The sequence below is a fragment of the Gambusia affinis genome, linkage group LG02, assembly GCF_019740435.1.
Source record: "Gambusia affinis linkage group LG02, SWU_Gaff_1.0, whole genome shotgun sequence".
Taxonomy (NCBI): Eukaryota; Metazoa; Chordata; class Actinopteri; order Cyprinodontiformes; family Poeciliidae; genus Gambusia; species Gambusia affinis.
The window spans coordinates 619,467-642,322 of NC_057869.1; the positions used below are offsets into that span (position 1 = coordinate 619,467).

General features: G+C 47.6%; 2 protein-coding genes across 5 annotated transcripts in view; both read left to right on the forward strand.

Annotated features, from left to right (window-relative positions):
- Positions 1–2,748: 2,748 nt before the first annotated feature.
- Positions 2,749–19,347, forward strand: slc9a5 (solute carrier family 9 member A5). Its single transcript, XM_044103328.1, has 16 exons — positions 2,749–3,220; positions 6,793–7,095; positions 7,276–7,439; positions 12,385–12,463; positions 12,528–12,705; positions 12,772–12,992; positions 14,040–14,242; positions 14,360–14,449; positions 14,548–14,618; positions 14,691–14,817; positions 16,013–16,104; positions 16,347–16,473; positions 16,569–16,718; positions 16,949–17,018; positions 17,137–17,265; positions 18,058–19,347. The coding sequence occupies exons 1-16, from the start codon at positions 2,878–2,880 to the stop codon at positions 18,633–18,635; spliced, it is 2,925 nt and encodes a 974-aa protein (XP_043959263.1). The 5' UTR covers positions 2,749–2,877; the 3' UTR covers positions 18,636–19,347.
- Positions 19,348–19,929: 582 nt separating this feature from the next.
- Positions 19,930–22,856, forward strand: part of plekhg4 (pleckstrin homology domain containing, family G (with RhoGef domain) member 4) — a 40,738-nt gene continuing 37,811 nt past the window's right edge. The window contains exons 1-2 of one of the 4 annotated variants that reach the window (XM_044103361.1): positions 19,930–20,036; positions 21,307–21,376. In XM_044103361.1, coding sequence (XP_043959296.1) covers positions 21,374–21,376 — 3 coding nt within the window. In that variant the 5' untranslated portion in view covers positions 19,930–20,036; positions 21,307–21,373. Of the gene's footprint in view, positions 20,037–20,331; positions 20,413–21,306; positions 21,377–22,856 lie in introns of those variants that run through there. The other 3 variants (XM_044103368.1, XM_044103342.1, XM_044103375.1) reach the window with 3 other exon arrangements.

A 22,856-nucleotide genomic window follows, 5' to 3' on the forward strand; every position in this document is an offset into this window, starting at 1 on the left:
TGTTCTGGTTCTGGTTCTTCCACTTGTAGAAACTGAGCTGGGTTCCTCCAGTTGGAACTCGAGCTAACCTGTCAATCCGGTTCTGGGTTTCGGTTCTTCTCGGATCCGACTCAGTCTCTCCAGAACTGCTTTAGCAGCAGCACAGGAAGTGGGTCCGTCAGTACTTCCTGTTTGTTTGTTTCAACTTCCTTTGACTAAAGCTGTACAGCTCAGAACCCGTGGTTCTGTAAAGTTACACGGCCCAAAGCTTTTCAAATTGAATATTTAGTTTAAACGGACGTTATTAAACGACCAACATGATTTTCACTGTTTTGTCTCTTCTGACTAAACTGCCCAAATCCTTTAGTCCACTGGTTCCCAAAGATTTTCTGGACCCGCTACGGATTACAATAAAATCCCCCCAAAAGAAAAAACCATCAACTGGTCACACGTCGTTCAACCAGACACAAACTTTTACACCCATTTTGTTTTCAAACTCCACTGAAGTTTATTTCACACTTCAAGTTGCAACAAAACAAACTACAAACTATCTTTACAGTGAAACAGTTTGTGTAACTATTTTTTATTTTTTTATTTAATCCATACCGCTTCCTGCATCCCTCTGCAATGGCACTGCGCCCCCCCCAGGGGGTGCACCCCACACTTTGGGAACCACTAGTTTAGTTCATGGTTTGCTGTAACTTTGCAAATGGCAGCTCAGATTTTGCAGCTTGGAGGTGAACTTCCTCTCCTTGTGCTGCCACCTTATGGTGGTGGGGGGGTTTGAGGCCCCAATGATCCTGGGAGCTCTGCTGTCTGGGTCTTCATGCCCCTGGTAGGGTCACTAGGGCAGACAGGTCCAGGTGAAGGACCAGACAAGGTGCAGCCTGAAGACCCTGATGATGTATAATATCTTTGGACTACGTGTTCCCTCTCCCGGACGTGGGTCACCGGGGCCCCACTCTGGAGCCAGGCCTGGAGGGGGGGCACGATGGCGAGCGTCTGGTGGCCGGGCTTTTACCCATGGAGCCCGAAGAGGAAACATGGGCCTCCCTCCCATGGGCCCACCACCAGTGAGAGGGGCCAACAGGGTCGGGTGCATTGTGTGATGGGTGGCGGCTGAGGGAGGGGGCCCTGGCGGTCCGATCCTTGGTTGCAGAAGCTCTTGGGACGTGGAATGTCACCTCTCTGGTGGGGAAGGAGCCGGAGCTAGTGTGTGTGAGGCTGAGAGGTTCCGGCTAGAAAGAGTCGGTCTCACCTGGACGCATGGCTCTGGTTCTGGAACCAGTCTCCTTGAGAGGGGCTGGACATACTTCCACCTGGAGTTGCCCAAGGTGAGAGGCGTCGGGCAGGAGTGGGCATAAATGTTGCTCCCCATCTCGGCGCCTGTACGTTGGGGTTTACCCCGGTGAACGAGAGAGTAGCCTCCCTCCGCCTACGGGTGGGGGGACGGGTCCTGACTGTCGTTTGTGCTTACGGGCCGAACGACAGTTCAGGTTACCCACCCTTTTTGGAGTCCCTAGAGGGGGTACTGGAGAGTGCTCCACCTGGGGACTCCCTTGTTCTGCTGGGGGATTTCAACGCTCACGTGGGCAATGACAGTGAGGCCTGGAGGGGTGTGGTTGGGAGGAACGGCCCCCCTGGTCTGAACTCGAATGGTGTTCTGTTGTTGGACTTCTGTTCCTGTCATGGATTGTCCATAACGAACACCATGTTCAAGCATGAGGGTGTCCATATGTGCACTTGGCACCAGGACACCCTAGGCCGCAGATCGATGATCGACTTTGTCATCGTTTCATCGGATCTGCGGCCGTATGTCTTGGACACTCGGGTGAAGAGAGGTATCTTGGGATCTTGTTCACAAATGGGGGAAGAAGGGAGCGGGAGATCGACAGGTAGATTGGCGCAGCGTCTGCCGCCAAGCGGGCGCTGTACCGGTCCGTCATGGTGAAGAGAGAGCTGAGCCAAAAGCGAAGCTCTCGATTTACCGGTCGATCTACGTTCCCACCCTCATCTATGGTCACGAGCTTTGGGTCAGATGTTTGTGGTTCTGGTTCTCTGAGCTTCAGTTTATTTGCTTTATTTGATCTTTCAGCCAGGATCACAGTTTTCGTCTTCTGAACGTCTCCCAGCCGGGTTCATAATCAGCTTCCAGTTTTTATCTGCTGACCTCGACAACTCTGACCTTCAGCCCAACTGATTGTGAATCTGAGGTGAAGCAATTAGAGAAGCGACACGGCCGGAGGGAAAAGCAACAGGTTTCTGCTGCAGACCAAGGAGCATCCATCCATCATCCATCATCCATCATCCATCCATCATCCATCCATCATCCATCATCCATCCATCAAACTAATTAAAGCCAAGTTACACATTTTGCTATTTAAAAATGTTTTTTATTTTCCGTCATTTTAAAATGACCTCTGACTTCAGTTTTAATTATTTGTGCTTCAGTTAGGCACTGAGACGCCCCCCACTGAATGGCACTTGGGTGAAGAGCCCTATGGTCTCGCTCCTCTTCATCCCACGGTGTTTTAACCAGAGCCAGAACCCTGAGCTGGGTCTGAACCGGCAGCTCTTTCCTCATGAGTCATCCTCAAATGGACTGACGTATGACGTCAGAATTAGGGTATTGACATGTGACGTCAGAGGTGATCAGCTCAGCTGGGGGAGCAGCTCGGTGTCTTTAAGGGTGAGTGGGCGGGTCAGCCTCCTCTTCCTCCTCCCTGGATGTGTGTGTAGGAGGAGGAGGGAGGTACGTGTGTGTGTGTAGGTGTGTGTGTGTGTGCGTGTGTGTGTGTGTGTGGATTTTTGGACCCGGCTGCCGGCCTCCCTCCGCGGCTCCTCTCCGCTCGGTGTGTATATAAAGCTCAGCGGGATGCCAGCGCCTTGAGCTCCGGGATGAAGATGCTGCTGCTCGGTCTGCTGCTGCTGCTCCCGGCCGGAGCCGACCTGTCCGGGTCAGCCGCTCCGCTCCGGGGCCCGGCCCACGCCTCTCCCTCCGCCCCGCCGCGGCTCCTCCTCCCGCAGCCCGCACCGGAGCGCGGGGCTCCCGGCGTCGCTTCGGCCCGGTCCGCGGAGCCGGCCAGAGGAGTCGGCGGCGTTGGGACGGAGGATCCGGCGGCGGCGGCGGAGCATCCTCACCACGGCGGCGGGTACCGGGTGGTCCAGTGGGAGTGGAGCTACGTTCAGACGCCCTACGTCATCGCCATCTGGCTGCTGGTGGCCAGCGTGGCCAAGATCCGTAAGTCCGCCGCCGTGCGTGTGTGTGAGAGGTGTTTGACTGGAAGTTTGACCAGAATCACAGGGGGCGCAATCACATCCCGAGGGTCCCGGGGCCAAAAAGATGCGGCACCAGTCCCCCCCCCCCCCCGGTTATTAATATATCATTATTTATTTATTGGCTGATCAGAAAACGTTCTGATGAAGAAGTACTGGAACAGAACCTTTAACTGGATGCAGACAGTTGGACATTAACTAAAACTTTAAGATTTTATGGTTTATAAAGGTAAAAATTAAAAGTTTACTCAACTATAATGAAAACCATGATTTTAACGTTTCGTTGCTGAGGACAAACTGGTCCCACAATGTTCCCTCATTTTCTCTGATTCTAAGAGTTATCTCAGATTAATGACTAAAAAACGGCGATAAAATGAGCTAAATTCCAATAAATGTTTAAAACGTGCTGTTTTTAAATAAAACATTTAAATTAGAAATAATTATTAAGTTGATTTCTGCTCATCTCAACCAGCTTCAAAAGAAACAAAGATCCTTTAATTTGACTGAAATATGAATAATCTGGTCTCTTGGTTTTTGCGTCGGTTAATGAGTTGATATTTATTGATAATAGATTTTATTGGTTAATATTTTATCTGCTTCAGAACCGGTTTTACAGTGCAGACAACTGGTTTTCCTGTGTGACTTTAGCTCAGATTTTCTGCAGGAGGGCAGGTGGAGCTGTTGATGCTTCATCATCATCATCATCATCATCATCAGGTGGAGCAGCAACAGGTGGTTGGCAGGAAGTTTGCTTTTCTTTATGACCGTCAGACCGAAGGCTCCTCCTCTCTCCTCCCACCTGGAGGAACTTCAGCTTCAATGTGAAGGTTAGCAGCAGAGGAAGAGGAGGGAGAGGAAGAGCCAAGCAGGCAGATATAAATCTTGTTGATGCAAAAGATTCAAACTAAGAAAACTGAGCTGTGCAGAATTTTTCTGATGATTCTGTAAAAAACAATAAGCTGAAAAAACAAAACAGTTTGAAAAAAAACTTCAGCTGCAGGAGGAGTCACACACACACACACACACACACACGCACACACACACACACACACATCAAAGTGTTTCTGTTTCCTCCAGGATTCCCAGTTGCTCTGTGAACTGGGAACTCTGGTCCGCTCTGCACCGTCTGGGTAATCTGATTACTGACGCAGCGCCTTCATCCTCCTCTGCTTCCTGTAATCCATCATGACTGCATGTGACTCGAGCAGCGAAGCCGCCATGTTGATGCAGGAAGTGATCACACCTGGTTTAAGGCCGGCTTCATGTCTCTGACTCAAAACAGCAGCTAACCTTCATGGTGCAGACTGAGCCTCTGACCAAAACGATGAGTTGATGGTTTTCTGCAGATCCAGTAACTTTCACAATAACAACTCATTTTCATCATCGAATCACTATTTTATTGGATTTATGTGTCAATCATCATGAGTCACTGATTCCATCAGGATTCCTGTAGTTTCAGCTTCATCAGAGCTTCAAGGTGTTAACGTGTTTTCCAGCCCAGACCTTCAAAACTCTTCAGGTTGTTAGAAATAAACTAGAAAAATCCAGAAGAGAAAATATTTCTATGAGTTTCTGTCTCAAACTTCATAACTTCATAATAATTCCAGGTCCAACAAGTCTGACTGTAAACGTGAAAACCTTCTGATCTGCTGCCTGTTATTCAATGCTTTGGTCATCCCTCCTGAGTCAAGGGTCAAAGTTCAGTATCTGAAAGTGAAGCAGGTCGGATTATCTGAGCCGGTCCCACAGAGGAACGACGTCCCTGCAGGACGTCCGTCTCTGTGGTCTCCAACATCAAACACTGAGAGGAAATGTGCTTCATGTGGGTTTATGTGCAGCAAAGAGGGACAGCAGGACGGAGGGACAGACGGACGGAGGGAGGGACAGACGGACAGAGGGACAGACGGACGGAGGGACAGAGGGACAGACGGACGGCAGGCTGCAGTCCACTGAGACTCCCCTGCAGCAGACGGACGATGAGGACAGAAACACGGAGGACATTCAGCTGCTCCACAGGAATCCAACAGTCTGCTGCCTTAACTCACAGTTTGCAGATCCATCCGCCTCCTGAAGTAGTACCAGAGAATCCAGCCTGCCCTGGACCCACAGAGCGTCTGGAGGACAACAGAGGACAGAGGACTGGACTCTAACAGGAAGCAGAACTCAACGCTCCGCGCTGCTAAACAAGGAAACTTCCCAGAATTCCAGTGAAAAACTAGTTTCGGTGGAAGGATACAGGCTGTGAAGCTGCAGCTCTGATTGGAGTGACTCACTCACACACACACAACCTGATGTCCTTCACAAGAAATGTTTGACTTAATACTCTCTGCACCTGAGCAACTCAGCCAATCAGAGACTGAGGTACAGCCTCATCAGCCAATCAGAAGAGACAATAGTTTCAGCAGGACGGAGGATAGATCCGTTAACTCTGACATTCAGCGTAAAAAACAAGAACGCCCTACAAAGCATCACTCCTCCTCCTCTGGTTCCCTCCATCCTGGTCCAGCGTCTCCGCTCTGTCCAGAGGACTTGTCTCTGCTAACCTCAGTTTGGCAGCCATCTTCTTCCTAGAGAGAAGAGGCTTTTAGTGTGTCATGACCTTTAGCCTTTAACCTGCTTACTCTGGCCGGGTCATATCCGGGTCTGGGGAAGCCGATCCACTTCCTGGTTCTGCGTTCTTTTACATTAATTTCACTAAAAACGATTATTGATAAAATCTCTGACCAAAGTGGAAATGAGACATTTCTGCATTGTGTGTGTTCGTCATTCCAGCCTGCAAATGAAGCCCCAATAAGCCGTGATACTCGCTCCGAGTCGCCGTCGCTCCGAGTCGCCGTCGCTCCGAGTCGCCGTCGCTCCGAGTCGATTCCTCATCAGCGTCGTCTGGCTTTAAGAACTTTATATTTTAACACTGCTTACAATCAGCTGAGCCTGCAGACCAACCTCCTGGCACCAGGTTGGGTCCCTAACAGGAAGTGTCGCTCGTTCTGAAGCCATCTGATTGACCGGCAGGTGTTAACCTAGCGCTACACTGCCCCCTATGGGTCGGCATGTTTAAACAACGCTCAGGGCGGATCGGCTCATGTGGATAAAAACCGACCAGAGAGAAACACGATACGAGACATCGGCTTATGACGACCGGCTACTTGACACCTGAGGGTCATGCCCTGACCTTTGACCTCTGAATCTTATGCAACGTCTGAGATGGTGTCCTCATTGGTTGAAGATGACCTTTGACCCTTCCTAGGGTGACAGTAGCTGCTGCTGTGATTCTGCCTGGCATTTTGTTTCATCTCACCTGTTGGCTGCAGACCAGGTGACCCTCCGGCAGTAACCCGTTCTCCGGCAGTAGCCCGTTCTCCGGCAGTAGCCCGTTCTCCGGCAGTAACCCGTTCTCCGGCAGTAACCCGTTCTCCGGCAGTAACCCGTTCTCCGGCAGTAGCCCGTTCTCCGGCAGTAACCCGTTCTCCGGCAGTAACCCGTTCTCCGGCAGTAACCCGTTCTCCGGCAGTAAACCGTTCTCTTGCCTCCCTGCAGTGTTCCACTTGTCGCAGCGCTTCACCACCGTGGTTCCAGAGAGCTGCATGCTGATCCTCCTGGGTCTGGTTCTGGGCGGTGTGGTTCTCATCGCCAGTAAGAAGCAGCTGTACCAGCTGGACCCCGCCCTCTTCTTCCTCTTCCTGCTGCCCACCATCGTCGGCGACGCTGGATACTTCATGCCCGCGCGCCTCTTCTTCGACAACCTGGGCTCCATCCTGACCTACGCCGTGGTGGGGACGCTGTGGAACGCCTTCTGTACCGGATTCTGCCTCTATGCCGCCAAGCTGCTGGGGGTCATAGGTCAGTGATGGGGTCAGTCCCTTTAAATAATGACTGTCCCTTTAAATAGTGACCCGTCCCTTTAACCAGTCCTTGCAGCAGGAGGTCATGATCTCAGAGTGACTCCCCTCTCAATGACCTGATGCCTGCTGTGATGTCACCATGTGCGGACCAATCAGCTGCGGCGGTGTCTCTCTGCAGACGAACGCGTTCAGGCCGACCTGATGGACTTCCTGCTGTTCGGCGCTTTGATCTCCGCCGTCGACCCGGTGGCGGTTCTGGCCGTGTTCGAGGAGGTCCATGTCAACGAGATGCTCTTCATCATCGTGTTTGGAGAGTCGCTGCTGAATGACGCCGTCACTGTGGTGAGGCGCACACACACGCACACACCCACACACGCACACACACACACGCACACACGCACACACACACGCACACACACACACGCACACACACACACCTACACACACCCACACACACACACACACACACACCTACACACACCTACACACACATGCTGAGATTTTCATCGTCTGCATGTAAAATCATATCAATAGATTATTGAATTAATCCTGTAATAATTCAGTAATCTGTCGATCGATTAGAGATTCTGAACAGCATAAATGAAACCAAAACCAGAGGCGGTTTCTGATTTGGACAACCACCCAGAGTGGCATCTTGTGGGTACAGCAGGAGCCCCTCCCCGCAATCCTAACCTGCAGCACTTCCCATATGGACCCCACTCAGCTCCTTCAGACTAGCCAGCAGCAATTAGCAATCAGCTGCTGAGCTCATTAGAGGAGCTGCTGCTCAGAGCATCACTGGTAAAAACATGATTCCTAATAGAGGAGCCATGTTGGATGTCTTCCTGAGGTGGAGCTTCAGGAAGAGCAGGAGCTTCTTAAAGAGATAGAGACCCAATTTCAAGGAGTTAAATCAGGAAGTAAGATTTATTTTAAGTCATATTTTATAAATAGTGTTTTATGGCAGCTCAATGTGAGATAGTAACAGGTTATGAAATGGAAATCACATGATACTGGCCCGTTTGTATTTTTAATATTTTATAATAAAAAAGTTAAACGTTTTTGGTATATTATTATTAGCATAATATTCCCATTTTTATTCCAATTAATCAACTGAATAATTGATGCTCAGCATGACGGGATGGAAACAGCAACTGCTGCTGCAGCAGCGTCAGCTTGCTGCAGACACTCTCAGCTTCCTAACATGAAGCAGCGTCTGATCATTGATGCTGAGGTTCCTCCACCTGCAGTGCAGATCTAGAGCAGTTAGATCTGGGTCAGCAGGATCTGACGCTGTGGATGAATCAGCACAACTCTCACCTGCCAGGTGTGATGCTGTGTTTCCATGGTAACAGATAAGCCTGTGAAGGCCTGCCGCAGCGGGCGACGCGGCGTGAAGCTGAAATTTGCTCTGCTGCTGCGGCTCCAGGTGGAGGACACGTGTTGTCCAGAGGCTCCAGCTGGGAGCAGATTAGCAGCGCTGGCTAATCCTCCACAGCACTCAGATTATTAGCTAATCCCAATGAGATGGAAAAACCCAAGCAGAGCTGGGAGAACTGGAGCTGTGACCTCTGACCCCGCTGGGGGAGCGCCCAACTTTACCACACCTGGAGGTTCAGGGGTGTCCAACATGAGGTGTGGGGGCCGTTTGGGGCCCCCTGAATGGTCTCATTTGGACCCGAAAGATGAGATTTCCCCAAACTAATAAATGGAAGTAATATTATTTTATTGACCATGTTTGTAGCATATTAATGAAAGGTAATATTTTTCTCAATAAATGTAAATAGGTAGTAACCAAGATCAATGAGTTAGGTTTAGAAATTCTGAGAATAGGATCGACTCATGAAGGAGCAGACAGGCTAGAAATTTTGCAGTTGCAGGTGTCTTGTATTTATATTGTGGAAATGTATATATATTTACAACAAAATCCAATTGGCCATAACAAAAGAAATGCACAAAAAAAAAGAAAAGGGGAAAACAAAACAATAACTAAAGAAAACAATAATCATCCGTTCCACAGTTCCAATGAACCTCCACCCTTTAGTTCATCTACCCCAGCTGGGGTTGGTTAGAGGTCCCAATCAACCGTTGTTGACGTGCTTGGTGCAGGTCCGTAGTGACAAAAAGTCAGATCACAATGGAATTTAAAATAGTTCGTTCGCTGCAAGAGCCTCCTACCACCAGGCAGGAGAAGCAGAGGTCCTCCAGCACAAAGTGCAGTCTTTCATTTCCAGAAGCTCTAGCTCGCCATCCTTCTAGTGTGCACACAAATTCATCACATAGCACTCATTGCACTATAAATAATTCTAAAACAGTCAATATGCATTTTCATAAATATAAAATTCCAGACAAGTTACATCCAATAAATATCATGTAAATTTCTTAACATGAAATATGAAAGCTCAAATCTAAACAAGTGCTCAAATAAATAATTTAAGACACCTTATTTCTACTCAAATGGGTTACCGTCAGTAATTTAGCAGCTACACAAACAAACTGATAGGAGCTAATGCTAACTCACAACAGAGACTCACCGATTCCACAGTTTCACAGTGGACAGTTTCCAGTAGTGATGTTACGTGATGAGCCGAGGCTTCGAGGCGTGTGTCAGTAACGGAGGGGGCGTTTCCGTAAAGCGCGTATCGAGGCTTGCTTCATTTAGGGGAGGAGCCGAAAACGATGACGTCCGAAGCCTCGCTGCCCGGCTGAACCACGTGACTGCTTCGGGAAGTGGCTCAGATTTTGTCGCGCGGTTTGACAGCTTTATAAATCCCACAGGCTCCATTCAAAATGTGGGTTGTTGTAGGCGAGTTATGGTCAGTTGAGAGAGTGGACAGAGTTTTGATAGTTTGGATAGCAGAGTTTGGATAGTGTTTATTTAGTTTGAGACAGTTAGTTTGGTGTTTGGAGAGTTTAGGAGAGAGATAGATAGATAGGAGATTTAGGAGCGCGAAGACAGGATAGGAGTAGGATGGAGCCAGCGAGAGGTAAGGTGAACTGAACATTTGCAGATGCATTAGGTTTGCTTATGAGGAACTGTATTTTTCACTGTTTCTTATTTTCTGTAAAGGTGAGGTGTTTATTGTGCACCAAGGAGTTGGGGTACAATAATAACACCTCATCCATGCTAAGACACTACCGTGCCTTGCATGAGAATAGGGAGGAAACTGGAACTTCACCCAGCCAAGGTATTTCATTACTATACTATATAGCTACTATACTATAATCATCGGTCACTGTACCCCAATCTGTACAAACTTGCACTTATTTATTTATGCACCCCGGCATTATCTGTGCCATGTGAGCGTGTCTTTTCAAAGGCTGGAGAAGTAGTGTCAAAAAAGAGAAATCGTTTGAAACCTAAAACTGTGGAGAAATTGTTGTTTCTTAATAAAAATGAATGAAATCATCCAAGTTACACAAGCATTAGCCTATTCACTACCCCCTCCCTCGTTCCACAAGCACTTTCACTGTCCTCTGCCTGATTAAGCTCATGCCATTTTTCTAGAGTCACAGAAAAACATTATTACACAACATGCCATATCACATGACACTACTATTTTGGGAATAATTACACACAGAGAATACATTCAAACAATATTTTATTGTTCAAACAATATTTTATTGTACACATATGTACACCTTTTGTGAAGTCATTCCCAAGACCCATAATAGACAAAAATTCAATGCATCACATGTGTTAAGATACAGCTGGTTGTGATTGTACACCTGGCCAGTAGGTGGTGTCGTGTGCACATGAAGCCTCAAGAAATGAACCCTTTCTCGAACCATTTGGCTCATGTGGTTCAATGCCTCATGAGGCTTCATCTCACCATCACTAGTTTCCAGCCACACAATGGGGTTTTTTTTTCACCTCCCTCTTGGTATGTGGTAGTTGGCTCCTATTGTTTAGTAAATCGTGTAAGCATCACACAGATTTGAAAATTGATTAATGACTGCTCAACTAACCTGCAGCTCTGCTCCTCCCAGCGCGTCCTAACCTCACTCTTCCCTACTCCAACAACCTAGCCGAATGGGCGGTGATGGTACATGTGACGCGGACCCCAACAGCGATTGGCTGTGGACAAATCTCGCGAGAATCGCTGGTATTATATTAGCGGTATCGCGAGATTTAAAATAACGAGGAGTTCAGAAAACTGGATAATGGGGGAAATGGAAGTCAAAATTTACCCCCGGGTTACATGTTTCTCTTTAATTTTGAGATAAATGGACACAGGAAGACCTGTCCAGGTGACCCCACCTCTCGCCCGGAACGTAGCTGGAGAGGCAGCAGCTCCACCCGACCCCATTAGGGACAAGGGTGAACAAAAAATGGATGGATGCATGGATGGATGGATGGATGGATGGATGGATGGATGCACTGACGTGTCCCAGAGACAAAATAAATGTTCAATAAATTAATTAATTAAAGCCTCCAAAATATGAAAATGATGCCTGACTTTTACTGAAGCTGTAATTAAAGAGCAACAGTTTATAGATTCTTCTTCCACTTCTTTCTTCTTTTCGTAACAACTCTGTGTGGATTCTGCAGCAGATGGAAACTTTTTGCCATTTTTAGGCTGAAATGACTAGTTTATGTCTTACATATCTTTGCTTTGATTCTTTTATGTTTCAAATATTCTTTAAACTCCATGGCAACCATTTAGCTGCTAAACATTTGGGTGGACCTCGCCCCGCCTTCAAGGTGCAGCTCCTCCCCCACTCAGCTCCTTCAGACTAGCCAGCAGCAATTAGCAATCAGCTGCTGAGCTTATTAGAGGAGCTGCTGCTCAGAGCATCGCTGGTAAAAACGTTAAAGGGTTAATAGAGGAGCCATGTTGAAATGACTTCCTGGAGGTGGAGCTTCAGAAAGAGCAGGAGCTTCTTAAAGAGATAGAGACCCAATTTCAAGATGTTAAATCAGGAAGTAAGATTTATTTTAAGTCATACTTAATATTTTTATAACAACTGAGGGAAACAGTTACTGATTGTGTTAAAAAATGGAACTATGTGGCTGAGAAACACCATACCGTCCCTTTAACACTTAGCTTGTTAATTTATTTTTGTGATGAGAAAAATTTCACAATAACATTATTGTGAAATTTATTTTTTGTGTGTGTTTTGACTGGAGAGAAAAAGCTCATTTTGGTCCTCAGTGGTAAAGGTTTTCCCTCTGGTCTGGAGGTTCTGGATGCTCCTGTGGTCCGGCTCCTGCAGGACCTGGTGTGGTCTGGTTCTGGTTCTGGTGACCCGGTCCCTGACGTGTCTCTCTCCGTGTCCCCTGCAGGTCCTCTATAAGGTCTACATCTCCTTCGTGGAGGTCGGCCCACAGAACGTCCAGACGGCCGACTACTTCAAAGGAGTGGGTGAGTCCTCAGGTGGAAATCTCAACAGCCTCTGCTGACCTCTGACCTCTGCTGACCTCCACAGCCTCCTTCCTCATCGTCAGCGTCGGGGGGACTCTGGTGGGTCTGGTCTTTGCCGTCATCCTCGGTTTCATCACCCGCTTCACCAAGAAGGTCCGCATCATCGAGCCGCTCTTCGTCTTTCTGCTGGTCTACCTGGCCTACCTGACCGCTGAGCTCTTCTCGCTGTCCGCCATCTTGTCGTGAGTCCCGCCTCTCAATCTGAACCGCATCAGCCCGCACCCGTGTCACCGCCATGACCTCCGCAGGATGACCTTCTGCGGCATCGGGGCCAACAAGTACGTAGAGGCCAACATCTCGCAGAAGTCCCGGACCACAGTGAAGTACACGATGAAGACACTGGCCAGCATTGCTGAGACCATCATCTTCATCTTCCTGGGCATTTCTGCGGTGGACAAGTCCAAGTGGGCCTGGGACACGGGCCTGGTGTCCTGCACCCTGGTCTTCATCCTGCTCTTCAGGGCTGTGGGTCAGTTCCTCTGGTTCTGGTTCAGGTTCTAACTCTGACATTATTCACATTAACCATCCACAGAAGGCGCAGATCGGCGCCATCTACTGGCCAACATGGGTACAGCAGCCATTAAAGGGCCGGTATCATGTGATTTCCAAGCACATAGTTCCATTTTACATAATCAGTTACTGTCTCACCTTCAGCTGTTATAAAAACACTATATGTGAAATATGACTTAAAAGTAGTTTTAGCAGCTTGAAATTGGGCCTCTGTCTCTTTAAGAAGCTCCTCTAGTGCAGCGCCCCTATGCGTTACATATGCTGCATAGCCACCTTTTGCACCATTGAATGCGACAAAGCGTATGATTCAGACGGAAACGCAGGCGGTCGGGTTTGCTTCTGACTTAATCAGAGAAAAGAGTCTTGTTGAATTTGCCTTTGTCTCTGGTGCAGCTAGCTTCTGGGGAGGAGTCATGCTTAGGGCCTGATTGGCCAATCAGAAGCAGACTCAAGCTGCAGCCAACCAATAGTAGAAAAGGAATCTCTAGTTCAGTGAGAGGGCTGCACAGTGGTGCAGTGGGTAGAGCTGTTGCCTTGCAGCAAGAAGGTCCTGGGTTCGATTCCCGGCCCGGGGTCTTTCTGCATGGAGTTTGCATGTTCTCCCTGTGCATGGTGGGTTCTCTCCGGGTTCTCCGGCTTCCTCCCACAGTCCAAAAACATGACTGTCAGGTTAATTGGTCTAGGTGTGAGTGTGTGTGTGAATGGTTGTGTGTCCTGCCAGTCTGCTGCCCTGCGACAGACTGGCGACCTGTCCAGGGTGACCCCGTGACCCCACCTCTCGCCAGGAATGTAGCTGGAGAGGAACCAGCAACCCTCCTGAGCCCATTAGGGACGAAGGGTGAATAGAAAATGATCAAACCAAGTCAAATCAAAACATCCCAGACTTTAAAGGAACCTTTCTGAAAGTCAAACAACATAGAACCTCTGAAGGGTCCGGCCCGGTCCGGTTCGGCCCAGTCATTTCTAACCTCTGTGACATGACGGTTCTCCTGTCTCTGGGCCTCAGGTGTGGTCGGCCAGACCTGGGTTCTGAACCGGTTCCGGCTCATCCCGCTGGATAAGATCGACCAGGTGGTGATGTCGTACGGCGGCCTGCGGGGGGCGGTGGCGTTCGCGCTGGTGGTGCTGCTGGACGCAGAACAAGTCAAAGCCAAGGATTACTTTGTTGCCACAACGATCGTGGTCGTTTTCTTCACCGTCATGTTCCAGGTAGGAGCAGCTTGAACCGGACCGGTCCTGGTTCTGACCGGGTTTCTGAGTGAGGAACCGCTGATTCTGGTTCTGATTCCCGCTCTGGTTCTGGTTCTGGTTCTGGTTCTGGTCCAGGGTCTGACCATCAAGCCTCTGGTGAAGTGGCTGAAGGTTCCTCGCTCCACCAACAGGAAGCCCACCATCAACGAGGAGATCCACGAGAGGGTGATGATGATGATGATGATGATGATGATGATGATGATGACTCTTCTTCTGCTCACCATCAATGTGACGAGTGTGTGTGTGTGTGTGTGTGTGTCCAGGCCTTTGACCACATCCTGACTGCGGTGGAGGACATCGCAGGACTCCAGGGTTATCACCACTGGAGAGACAAGTGAGTCCTACCAACATGTCCTCCATCATCAGAGCGATTTCCCAGCATGCCTCACTGCCCTGCCCCCTCCAGGTGGGAGCAGTTCGATAAGAACTACCTGAGCAAGCTGCTGCTCCGGAAGTCGGTGTACAGGAAGAGCGAGCTCTGGGAGGCGTACCAGAAGATCAACATCCGGGACGCCATCAGCGTCATCGACCAGGTAGGTGGACCGGGTCGGGTCCAAACGGGTTCCGGTTCTGAAAAGAGACGAACTGGATGGACTGCAGAATCCAGGTTCTGTTTTTTTGGGCAGTCCGGTCTCCCAGGCTACTAGGACCCGGGTTGTGGTTCTGGTTTTGGTTCTGATCCACAATCCATGGTTGAGGTTGGAGCTGTAGATCCAGAACTTCTGCACCTCAGTCTGGAGGAAATGTTGTGCTGATCCATTTCCTGGTTTGATGGGTCACCAGAACCAGGTCCAGTTTGCTCAACAAGCAGAACTTCACACAGTTCTGGTTCTGGTTCTATCTGGTACCGGAGAGCAGGCCCATTGAGTCGACCCAGAACCAGAACCGGAGTCGGCAGGCGGCTGAGGATTAAATTTCATCTCTGGGGAAACGGAGGAAGCATGTCGACCTTCAGGCAGGTCCAGTAAACCCAGCAGAACCAGAACCAGGTCAGGCTTTAATTTGGACCGGGCTTTATTTATGGAGCAGAAACCCAGCAGAACCAGAACCAGGTCAGGCTTTAATTTGGACCAGGCTTTATTTATGGAGCAGAAAGTCAGCAGGAAGCAAATTAATGGAGGCAGCAGAGATTTCTGCAAACTCAGCGAAAGAAACAGTTTACTGCAAAGCTGTTCTTGTCTATTCTATTCTATTCTATTCTATTCTATTCTATTCTATTCTATTCTATTCTATTCTATTCTATTCTGTTCTATTCTATTCTATTCTATTCTATTCTATTCTATTCTGTTCTATTCTATTTCTTTTACCTGTCTCTTCTTTCCTATTTGTTTTATTCTTTTATTTTTCTACTTTGTTTTATTTTATTATTTTCATCTTTATTCAATTTTCTCTGTTATTGTATTTTTTTCATGCTTTTCTATTCTATTTTATTTTATTCAACTTTAATCTTTTCCATTCTTTCTCTTTCCCTCAGACTCCCTGATGCTTCAGTGGAGCATTGCTCTGCTGTCTGTAAACTTTTTTCTTCCACCTAACTTTCCTTCTTTCTGGTTCTGGTCTTCAGTTGTTTCTGGACCCAGAGTTTGGTTCTGAGTGAACTGCTCCGGCAGAACCTGTGCTGGTTCTGCTGGTCTCGTTGCTCCACCTGGCTGGACCGCCAGGGGGCGCTGCAGGCTGACCGTCCGGTTCACTGAAGTCCAGCTGCTGACCTCTGACCTTTGTGTGCAGGGTGGGAACGTCCTGACCTCGGCCAGACTGTCGCTGCCCTCCATGGCCAGCAGAGCCTCGTTCCCTGAAGTCACCAACGTCACCAACTACCTGTGAGTCACATGACCTCTGTTGACCTCTGTTGACCTCTGATGACCTCTGATGACCTCTGATGTGGCTGCTCAGCAGGAAACATCTTGTTTTCCCACATTCTTCCTGTTTAAATCAACTTCATGGAAGAATTAGAACAAAAACAAACTTTTCACTTCAGATCCAACAACAGAAGAAATAAAACGTTGGATTTTATCTTCAGCTCTCAACCGAGTCCTGCTGACCTGTGGTTGACGTGTTGCAGGCGGGAGAATGGCAGCGGCGTGTGTCTGGACCTCCAGGTGATCGACAACGTTCCCGGGTCGAAGGTGGAGGAGGACATGGAGACGCATCACGTCCTGGCTGGGAACCTGTACAAGCCCAGGAGACGGGTACAGAGAAGGAGCGCCGGGGCGACGGTCCACCATGGAGCTGCTGATGACACGCGCTGTGTGTGTGTGTGTGTGTGCATGTGTGTGTTTTCCAGTACCAGTCCCACTACAGCCGACACTTCATGCCGCTGGGGGAGCAGGAGCGGCAGGACCGCGAGGTTTTCCAGAGGAACATGAGGAGCCGCATGGAGACCTTCAAGTCCACCAGACACAAACGGCACAAGAAGGAGCGCAGCCTGAAGAAGGTTCACACACACACACACACACACACACACACACACACACACACACACACACACACACACACACACCTGAACAGAACCAGTCAGAGATCCGGTTCTGTCAGAACTGCAGGTCTCACTGCAGAGGTCCAGATCCTACATATGAGATCTCAAACTTGTTTCAATGTCAGAACCGATGCAGATATTGATTTCGGCTCTTGTTGGCATCTGAGCTTTCCTCCTTCTGCTGACAGCGCCGAGGATCTGACACGAAGGACGAGGGAGGAGACAAACCCAGACGCAACGTCAGCTGGCAGGACAAAGGTACCGAGACGACCAGCTGGGTTTGAGTTGGGTCGATGTTGTTGGAGTTGATGATCTTCTGCTTGGCCCTCGCCAGCATCTCAGCAACTGGTGTGACGTTGCCGCCGCTCTGTCTCAGATCCGGTGGCCGTTCCTGTGGAACCGGAGGAGGATAAAGCTGATGACTCCGATCCGGAGAAGGAGGAAGATGTCGGCATCACCTTCGTTGCTCGGAAGGCAGAGACGCCCAAACAGCGACCCAAATCAGGTAAAGCAGAGAGGCTCCGATTGGACCGGACCGCCTGTAAATGGTGATCCAATGAATGGCAAATTTATTCTGATGTCACATTTCCAACAAAGTGCTTGACAAGTGAAATACATGACAAGCTGCAGTCAGATAGAAATATTAAAAAGGCAAAGCCATCCAGAACAGATAAAACATTAAAGCCAGTTTATAAAAGTTGATGACTAGAACTGAAGAAAACGGAATGAAAATCATTAGTTACCATGGTTACAAAGACGAGTTACCGTGGTGACAGACCAGCTGGCGTTTGCATGTCCTCATGGAGATGAAGGTTTCCATGAAACTGCTTCATCGCCATGGAAACATCATGATGATGTTTTCCTGCTGAAGGAGGGCATAATGCTGCCATCACCTAATGGTTCTCCCTCTAACGCTTTACTTTCATTAACTAGAAAATCCTCTGTCTTCTGAGAACGAGAGGCTTCTGGCTCTGGTTCTGGCTCTGGTTCTGGTTCTGTTGGAGGTTTCTTCCTGTTAAAAGGGAGATTTTCCTTTGCACTGTCGCCCCCTGCTGGTCAGAAGCAGTGATGCTGCGGGTCAAGATGCTCTGCTGGGTTTTCTTAGAAACATTTTAGACTAATTTAAATATTTAACTGAACTTAGATCAATTGGAAGGATTGATTGATTGTAAATGATTTATTTTGTGAATTGAATGAAGCTGAACTGAAAACGAAGCTGCCCGTTTCCATGGTGATGGTAGGTTGGTGTAGGGCTGCAGTCTTTCTGCATGATGGCTGATTAGAGTCTGTCCTTCAGTCCCAGCAGCTCTGGACGTTTGCCAGAGCCCGCCGCCCCGGCCCCCGTCGCCGCCCAGTGAGGACAGCCAACTGCCCTGGAAGGGTGGCGTGGGGTCGCCCCCGCCCTGCGTGTCGGTGGAGGCCACCAAGATCATCCCGGTGGACCTGCAGCAGGCCTGGAACCAGAGCATCTCCTCCCTGGAGAGCGTCTCGTCACCTCCGGCGCCCGCTGAGCCTGTCCACCCCCGCGTCAGCGCCCTCTCCAGGCTGGGAGGGTCCCGCCCCGCCTCCTACACCGGCCCTGTGGGAGCAGCGCCCGCCCAAGCCCCGCCCCCAGCTGCCTTCTGCTTCCCTGAGAGGAAGAAGAAGAAATCGGTGGAGGAGGAGGAAGAAGTGGAGGAACCTGGCGCTTCGCAAGAGATGCAGCCACTGATGTCGACCCTGAAGCCGCCCTGGACCCCGCAGGCTCCGCCCCCGCCGCCGGCCCCGCCCGGCCCAGGCAGGAGGAGGAACCCTTGTGTGTACCTGAGGAGCCTGGTGACCTCGCCCCCAGGTGGCGCCGCCGGGCCACACAGTCACCGCCCCACGCAGCTCTGAACATGGCCACCAGGGGGCGGGCTGTCGGCCAATAGGAACCCAGCACAATCACATGACCAGAGAGCACCACCAGCTGAAGATAACCTTCTGTCCTCATCTTCATCACCATCAGCGTCCTTTGTCCTTCCACCAAACTTTCCAGCCAAGCTCCTGCTAGAGTGGAAGTTTGGAAGGATCGTTGCTCCATCACAGCAGATCAATATGAATCAGTAACTGCTGATGTTATTGAATCAGTTACACTGAAAATGTCTTTGATGTCTCTGTGACTCCCAGTTTAAATGAAAATCCATTCTTTGTTTCATAACTCGTTTGGTTTATTGTTGTTACTTCGTACAGCAGGGGGCGCTGCAGAGCCTCTTTTCCTGTCTTTCCCCTTTAATTCTGTCTGAACTGCTTATTAAAAACCCAAACATGTATTTTATGCAGGCCTTGTTTTCTCTTAATGCCGCTGCCTTATTCTGTGTGCTTTATTCCTGCAGCTGCTGCGGAAACCCGGTCCGGTCCAAACAGGACCAGCGGTTCCGCCAGAACAAATCATCAATGATCTGTTCCTGCAGCAGCTCGGCCCAGTCAGCAGGAAAACGTTTTTTATTTATAATAAAGGACTTGACATGTTTCTGCTTTAACTTGCTGCTAACCCTCAGAAATGCCTGAAATTAGTCCTGAATTATTCCTCTGAAAATGGACAAATAAAGAGAAATGAAATTCAGATTAAAATATGTTTGCTCATATTTTATTATAAATCTTGATAATTTTTCCAATTTGCCTTGAGGAATCCTGATAATGTGGAGTTATCGTTGTGTAATTTTTTTTTATCTGAAAGTAAGCAAAGGTTTTCTTTAAATTATGAGATCCGTGTTTCAGGGAAGAGGAGCAGCAAACTGGACTGGAACTTCCAGCTTTCTGACCCACAGAACCAGAACCAGGAGTGCGCCACGTCGGCGCCCGGATGCTGTTTGTGTTGAAGGAAAATAGAGGAGTTTAGGACAGATCTTCCTGTTCTGGTTAAAGGAGCAGCTAGTTTGCTTTTATTCACGCAACTGCTTTATGTACGAGATTAATTCCCTGAACAAACCTCTGAAAATAACTGAAACTAACAATAAAATAAAACCAATTGAATAATTCTGTAAAGTTCAAATTTCTGATGTAAAAACAGGATATAATAAATACTTTCATGACAAATAGAGAGATTAAATCAAGTGGTGGCGTCTGTTCGCGCTGATGCCAGAGATGTAATGTCGCACAGTGACCACAGAGGGCGCTGTGTCCCGCTTCAGAAGCAGCCGTTCCCGCTGAAGGAACTACCGGAAACTGGTTAGCATCGGTCGCTGAAAGGATAACAAATAACCCCTGCAGCTCAAATTTACTGGATTATTTTACCCAGACTGCTCTCTGGCACCGGTGAGTTTCTGTTTTAAATTAGCATGTAGCAGATTAACTGGTTAGTTAACCAGGCTGTTGGTTAGTTACGGAAAATTAGCGTATTGGCTTGTTCATGGCGGTTACCGACTGGTTGGGGGCGCATCCGAAGCGTTTCTAGAAACTTCTCTGAAGGCTAACACTACGGTAATAATCCCGGTTAAAATGTAAATTAATTACAAAATCAAACAGAGAAGAAAAAAACTAATAATTTAGCAGCTAAATGAATAGCGGGAACTATAGTGAGCGCTGTAATAATCCTGTTTGCTGGACCAACCAATAAATGTGAACCATAATTTTCCCCAAAATGGCCGTGAAGGTGCAAACACCTGCTGTTACAATCCAGTCCCGTCCACAGGTGGGTAATAACTTCTTACATTTACTCCGTTACCTTTACTTTAGGAGTAATTTTACTTCACCGTACTTTACTTTTATTTCCGTTCTAGTATAATGAAGCATCGCTGCAGTAACATTTCTGGATCTTCTGTAGACGGCGAGTAACTTCACTGAATAAAAATCAAACACATTTAAACCAAAAAGTCAGCAGAGTTTGTTGGTTATATTTTAGATTTTCTCTGATGACATCACTTTTAAATATTAAGTCAAATGTTTTCAGCTACTTAATAAAAATTTTATTATTATTATTTATTTATTTATTTATTTATTTTGAATAAATTTTTTTGAACTATGGTTTTTTACTCGAGTAAATGTTGAAGTAGTACCTTTTTAGTCCTCAGGGTGTTTGAGGAGGATACTAAACCCCAAATCAAGATAAACTGTATAAATCAGTCCCTACGGGTGCTGTCTTTATGTTTTTGTGTTAATTGTGGGGCGGAGTTTTGCTTTCACGGTGTGAGCTACACTTTAATGTATGATTGTTTACAATATGGTGCTTCTGCACAGTGAATAGGTGACCACAAAAGGGCAGAATACAGTGGAGCTGATGAAGATTTTTTTAGTGGGAGTTAGGTGCTTCTGATGATGAGAATAAACTCAGTCAGACTCGACTGTAAGTTTATTAAAACACAGTGATGCATTCCTGCGGCGCTCCTTGCAGTGACAGGAAGTGACTCGTTCCTTCAGCATCCTGTTTCCCCCCTCCTCTCTGACTCAGTAATAATTATATCCTGTGGCTGCTGCAGTAACCCTGCCTGCAGTGGTGCAGGGTGTTTTCAGTGCTGCCCATGCTGTGGCTTCATGAAGGTCACGGTTATTTCCTGAGACTCTGCTGTTCCTCTCTGTTCTCCGTCAGATCAGTAAGGCTCAGCTGTGAGTGCTGTGATCCTCCAGTAGATGGCAGTCTCTGGCCCGACCACGGTATGGTGAGTGTTAAACCATCCAATCAGTCCTCAGACTGGATCAGGTGGAAATCAGCTGTCTGATGGCTCCAGCTTATAGTCTGGACCAGGTGGGTTGGTGTGGCAACATGTTGCTGCTCCAGCTGAAGGCCCCCTGTTTAGCTTCAGGATGGATTCATGTTATTAATTAACTGTCGAAATGAAGCAGCTGTCGGTTCTCCTGTTCTGGACCTACTTCCCTCACTAACCACATTTCCATCCAGTTGCCAGGCAAATTTTGAGCCAACTTTTGAAATATTGCCAAAAAGAAAACATGAATTATGCATGTTTCCATCTCCTGGTTTTAGTGAATCAACCAGTCAGATGTTGATGCTGCAGTACACAGAAGGTAGAGTTATGGATAAATGCCTCTGTGTCCTTCCTTTGTCTCTTATCTGCTTTCATAACCACAACATATCACACATAACATTATTACTTAAAAAAATGCACATCTCTTGTAGTACTTGTCACCCATAGAGTTCGCCATTTTTCACAGATGGGTTGATGACGTCACCAGGTCCAATCTGTACTGGAGTCTACAGAGTAAACACAGGAAGGCTAACTTTACTCCAGGAGTTGTTGATCATATTGTGTTTGACTGGTGTAATTTCAGGTAATGCCACACTATGTATGGAAGTAAATATGTGCCGTCAGAATTTGAATAAAAAATACCTCTGAAATTTGAATGTTGTATATTAGTGCTTACTTTTTCAGTATTAAAATAAATTCAGAATATATTTTTAACCTAAAAAAAAATTCAATGTCATTATTTTTGCAGTAAAAAAAAATTCGGTGTAAATTTTTTTACATGGTTGCAATTTTCAGTTATTAAAAAAATTCACATTCCTATTTCAAAGTGATCAAATTTTCAATATACATATTTTTCACAGTTTAAATTTTCAGTGTTAAAAAATTCAGCATATAAAAAATTCAACTTTTCAAAATTCGTTGTGCTCAAATTCGCCGTCTCAAATTCAGCGTCTAAAAATTCGCTGTCTCAAATTCAGCGTCTAAAAATTCGCTGTAAAAATGGCCAAGGTTACTTCAGGTCACAGACATTAGCAATGGATGTCCGAGTCCAACATCCACCTAATCACGTGACACAACCGTCATATTGAAGAAATACCAGCATCACCCAGGCTGGCGACCATGGAGGCGAACGCAAACCCAACGGTGAGTTTAATGCTTTCATATTTCTATAGTATATTTTATTTTGTGCATGAAGTTTGATACATTATCTTAAAGCCTGATTTAAAACACGGGTTGGGCCGTTGTTAATCTTACACCGTGTAGTGCATATTACATCTCGCTACCTCCTAGCACCCCCAGCCCCTCCCCGCTGTCCCACGTCCATTTTCCCCAGTTTTATTTCAAAAAGAAATACCACTTGGGTCAAGTCTAGAATCTTTAAAGAGAACTGATGGGTGGCGACATTCTGGGTTGTTTGTATGTTGTCTTAGGTGAG

Coding starts and splice junctions, on each gene's coding strand:
- slc9a5 (XM_044103328.1), top strand. CDS start 2,878: ATGAAGATGCTGCTGCTCGGTCTGCTGCTGCTGCTCCCGGCCGGAGCC. Junction 14,243..14,359: donor TCTTCACCGTCATGTTCCAG/GTAGGAGCAGCT, acceptor GTTCTGGTCCAG/GGTCTGACCATCAAGCCTCT. Junction 17,266..18,057: donor CAAACAGCGACCCAAATCAG/GTAAAGCAGAGA, acceptor TCTGTCCTTCAG/TCCCAGCAGCTCTGGACGTT.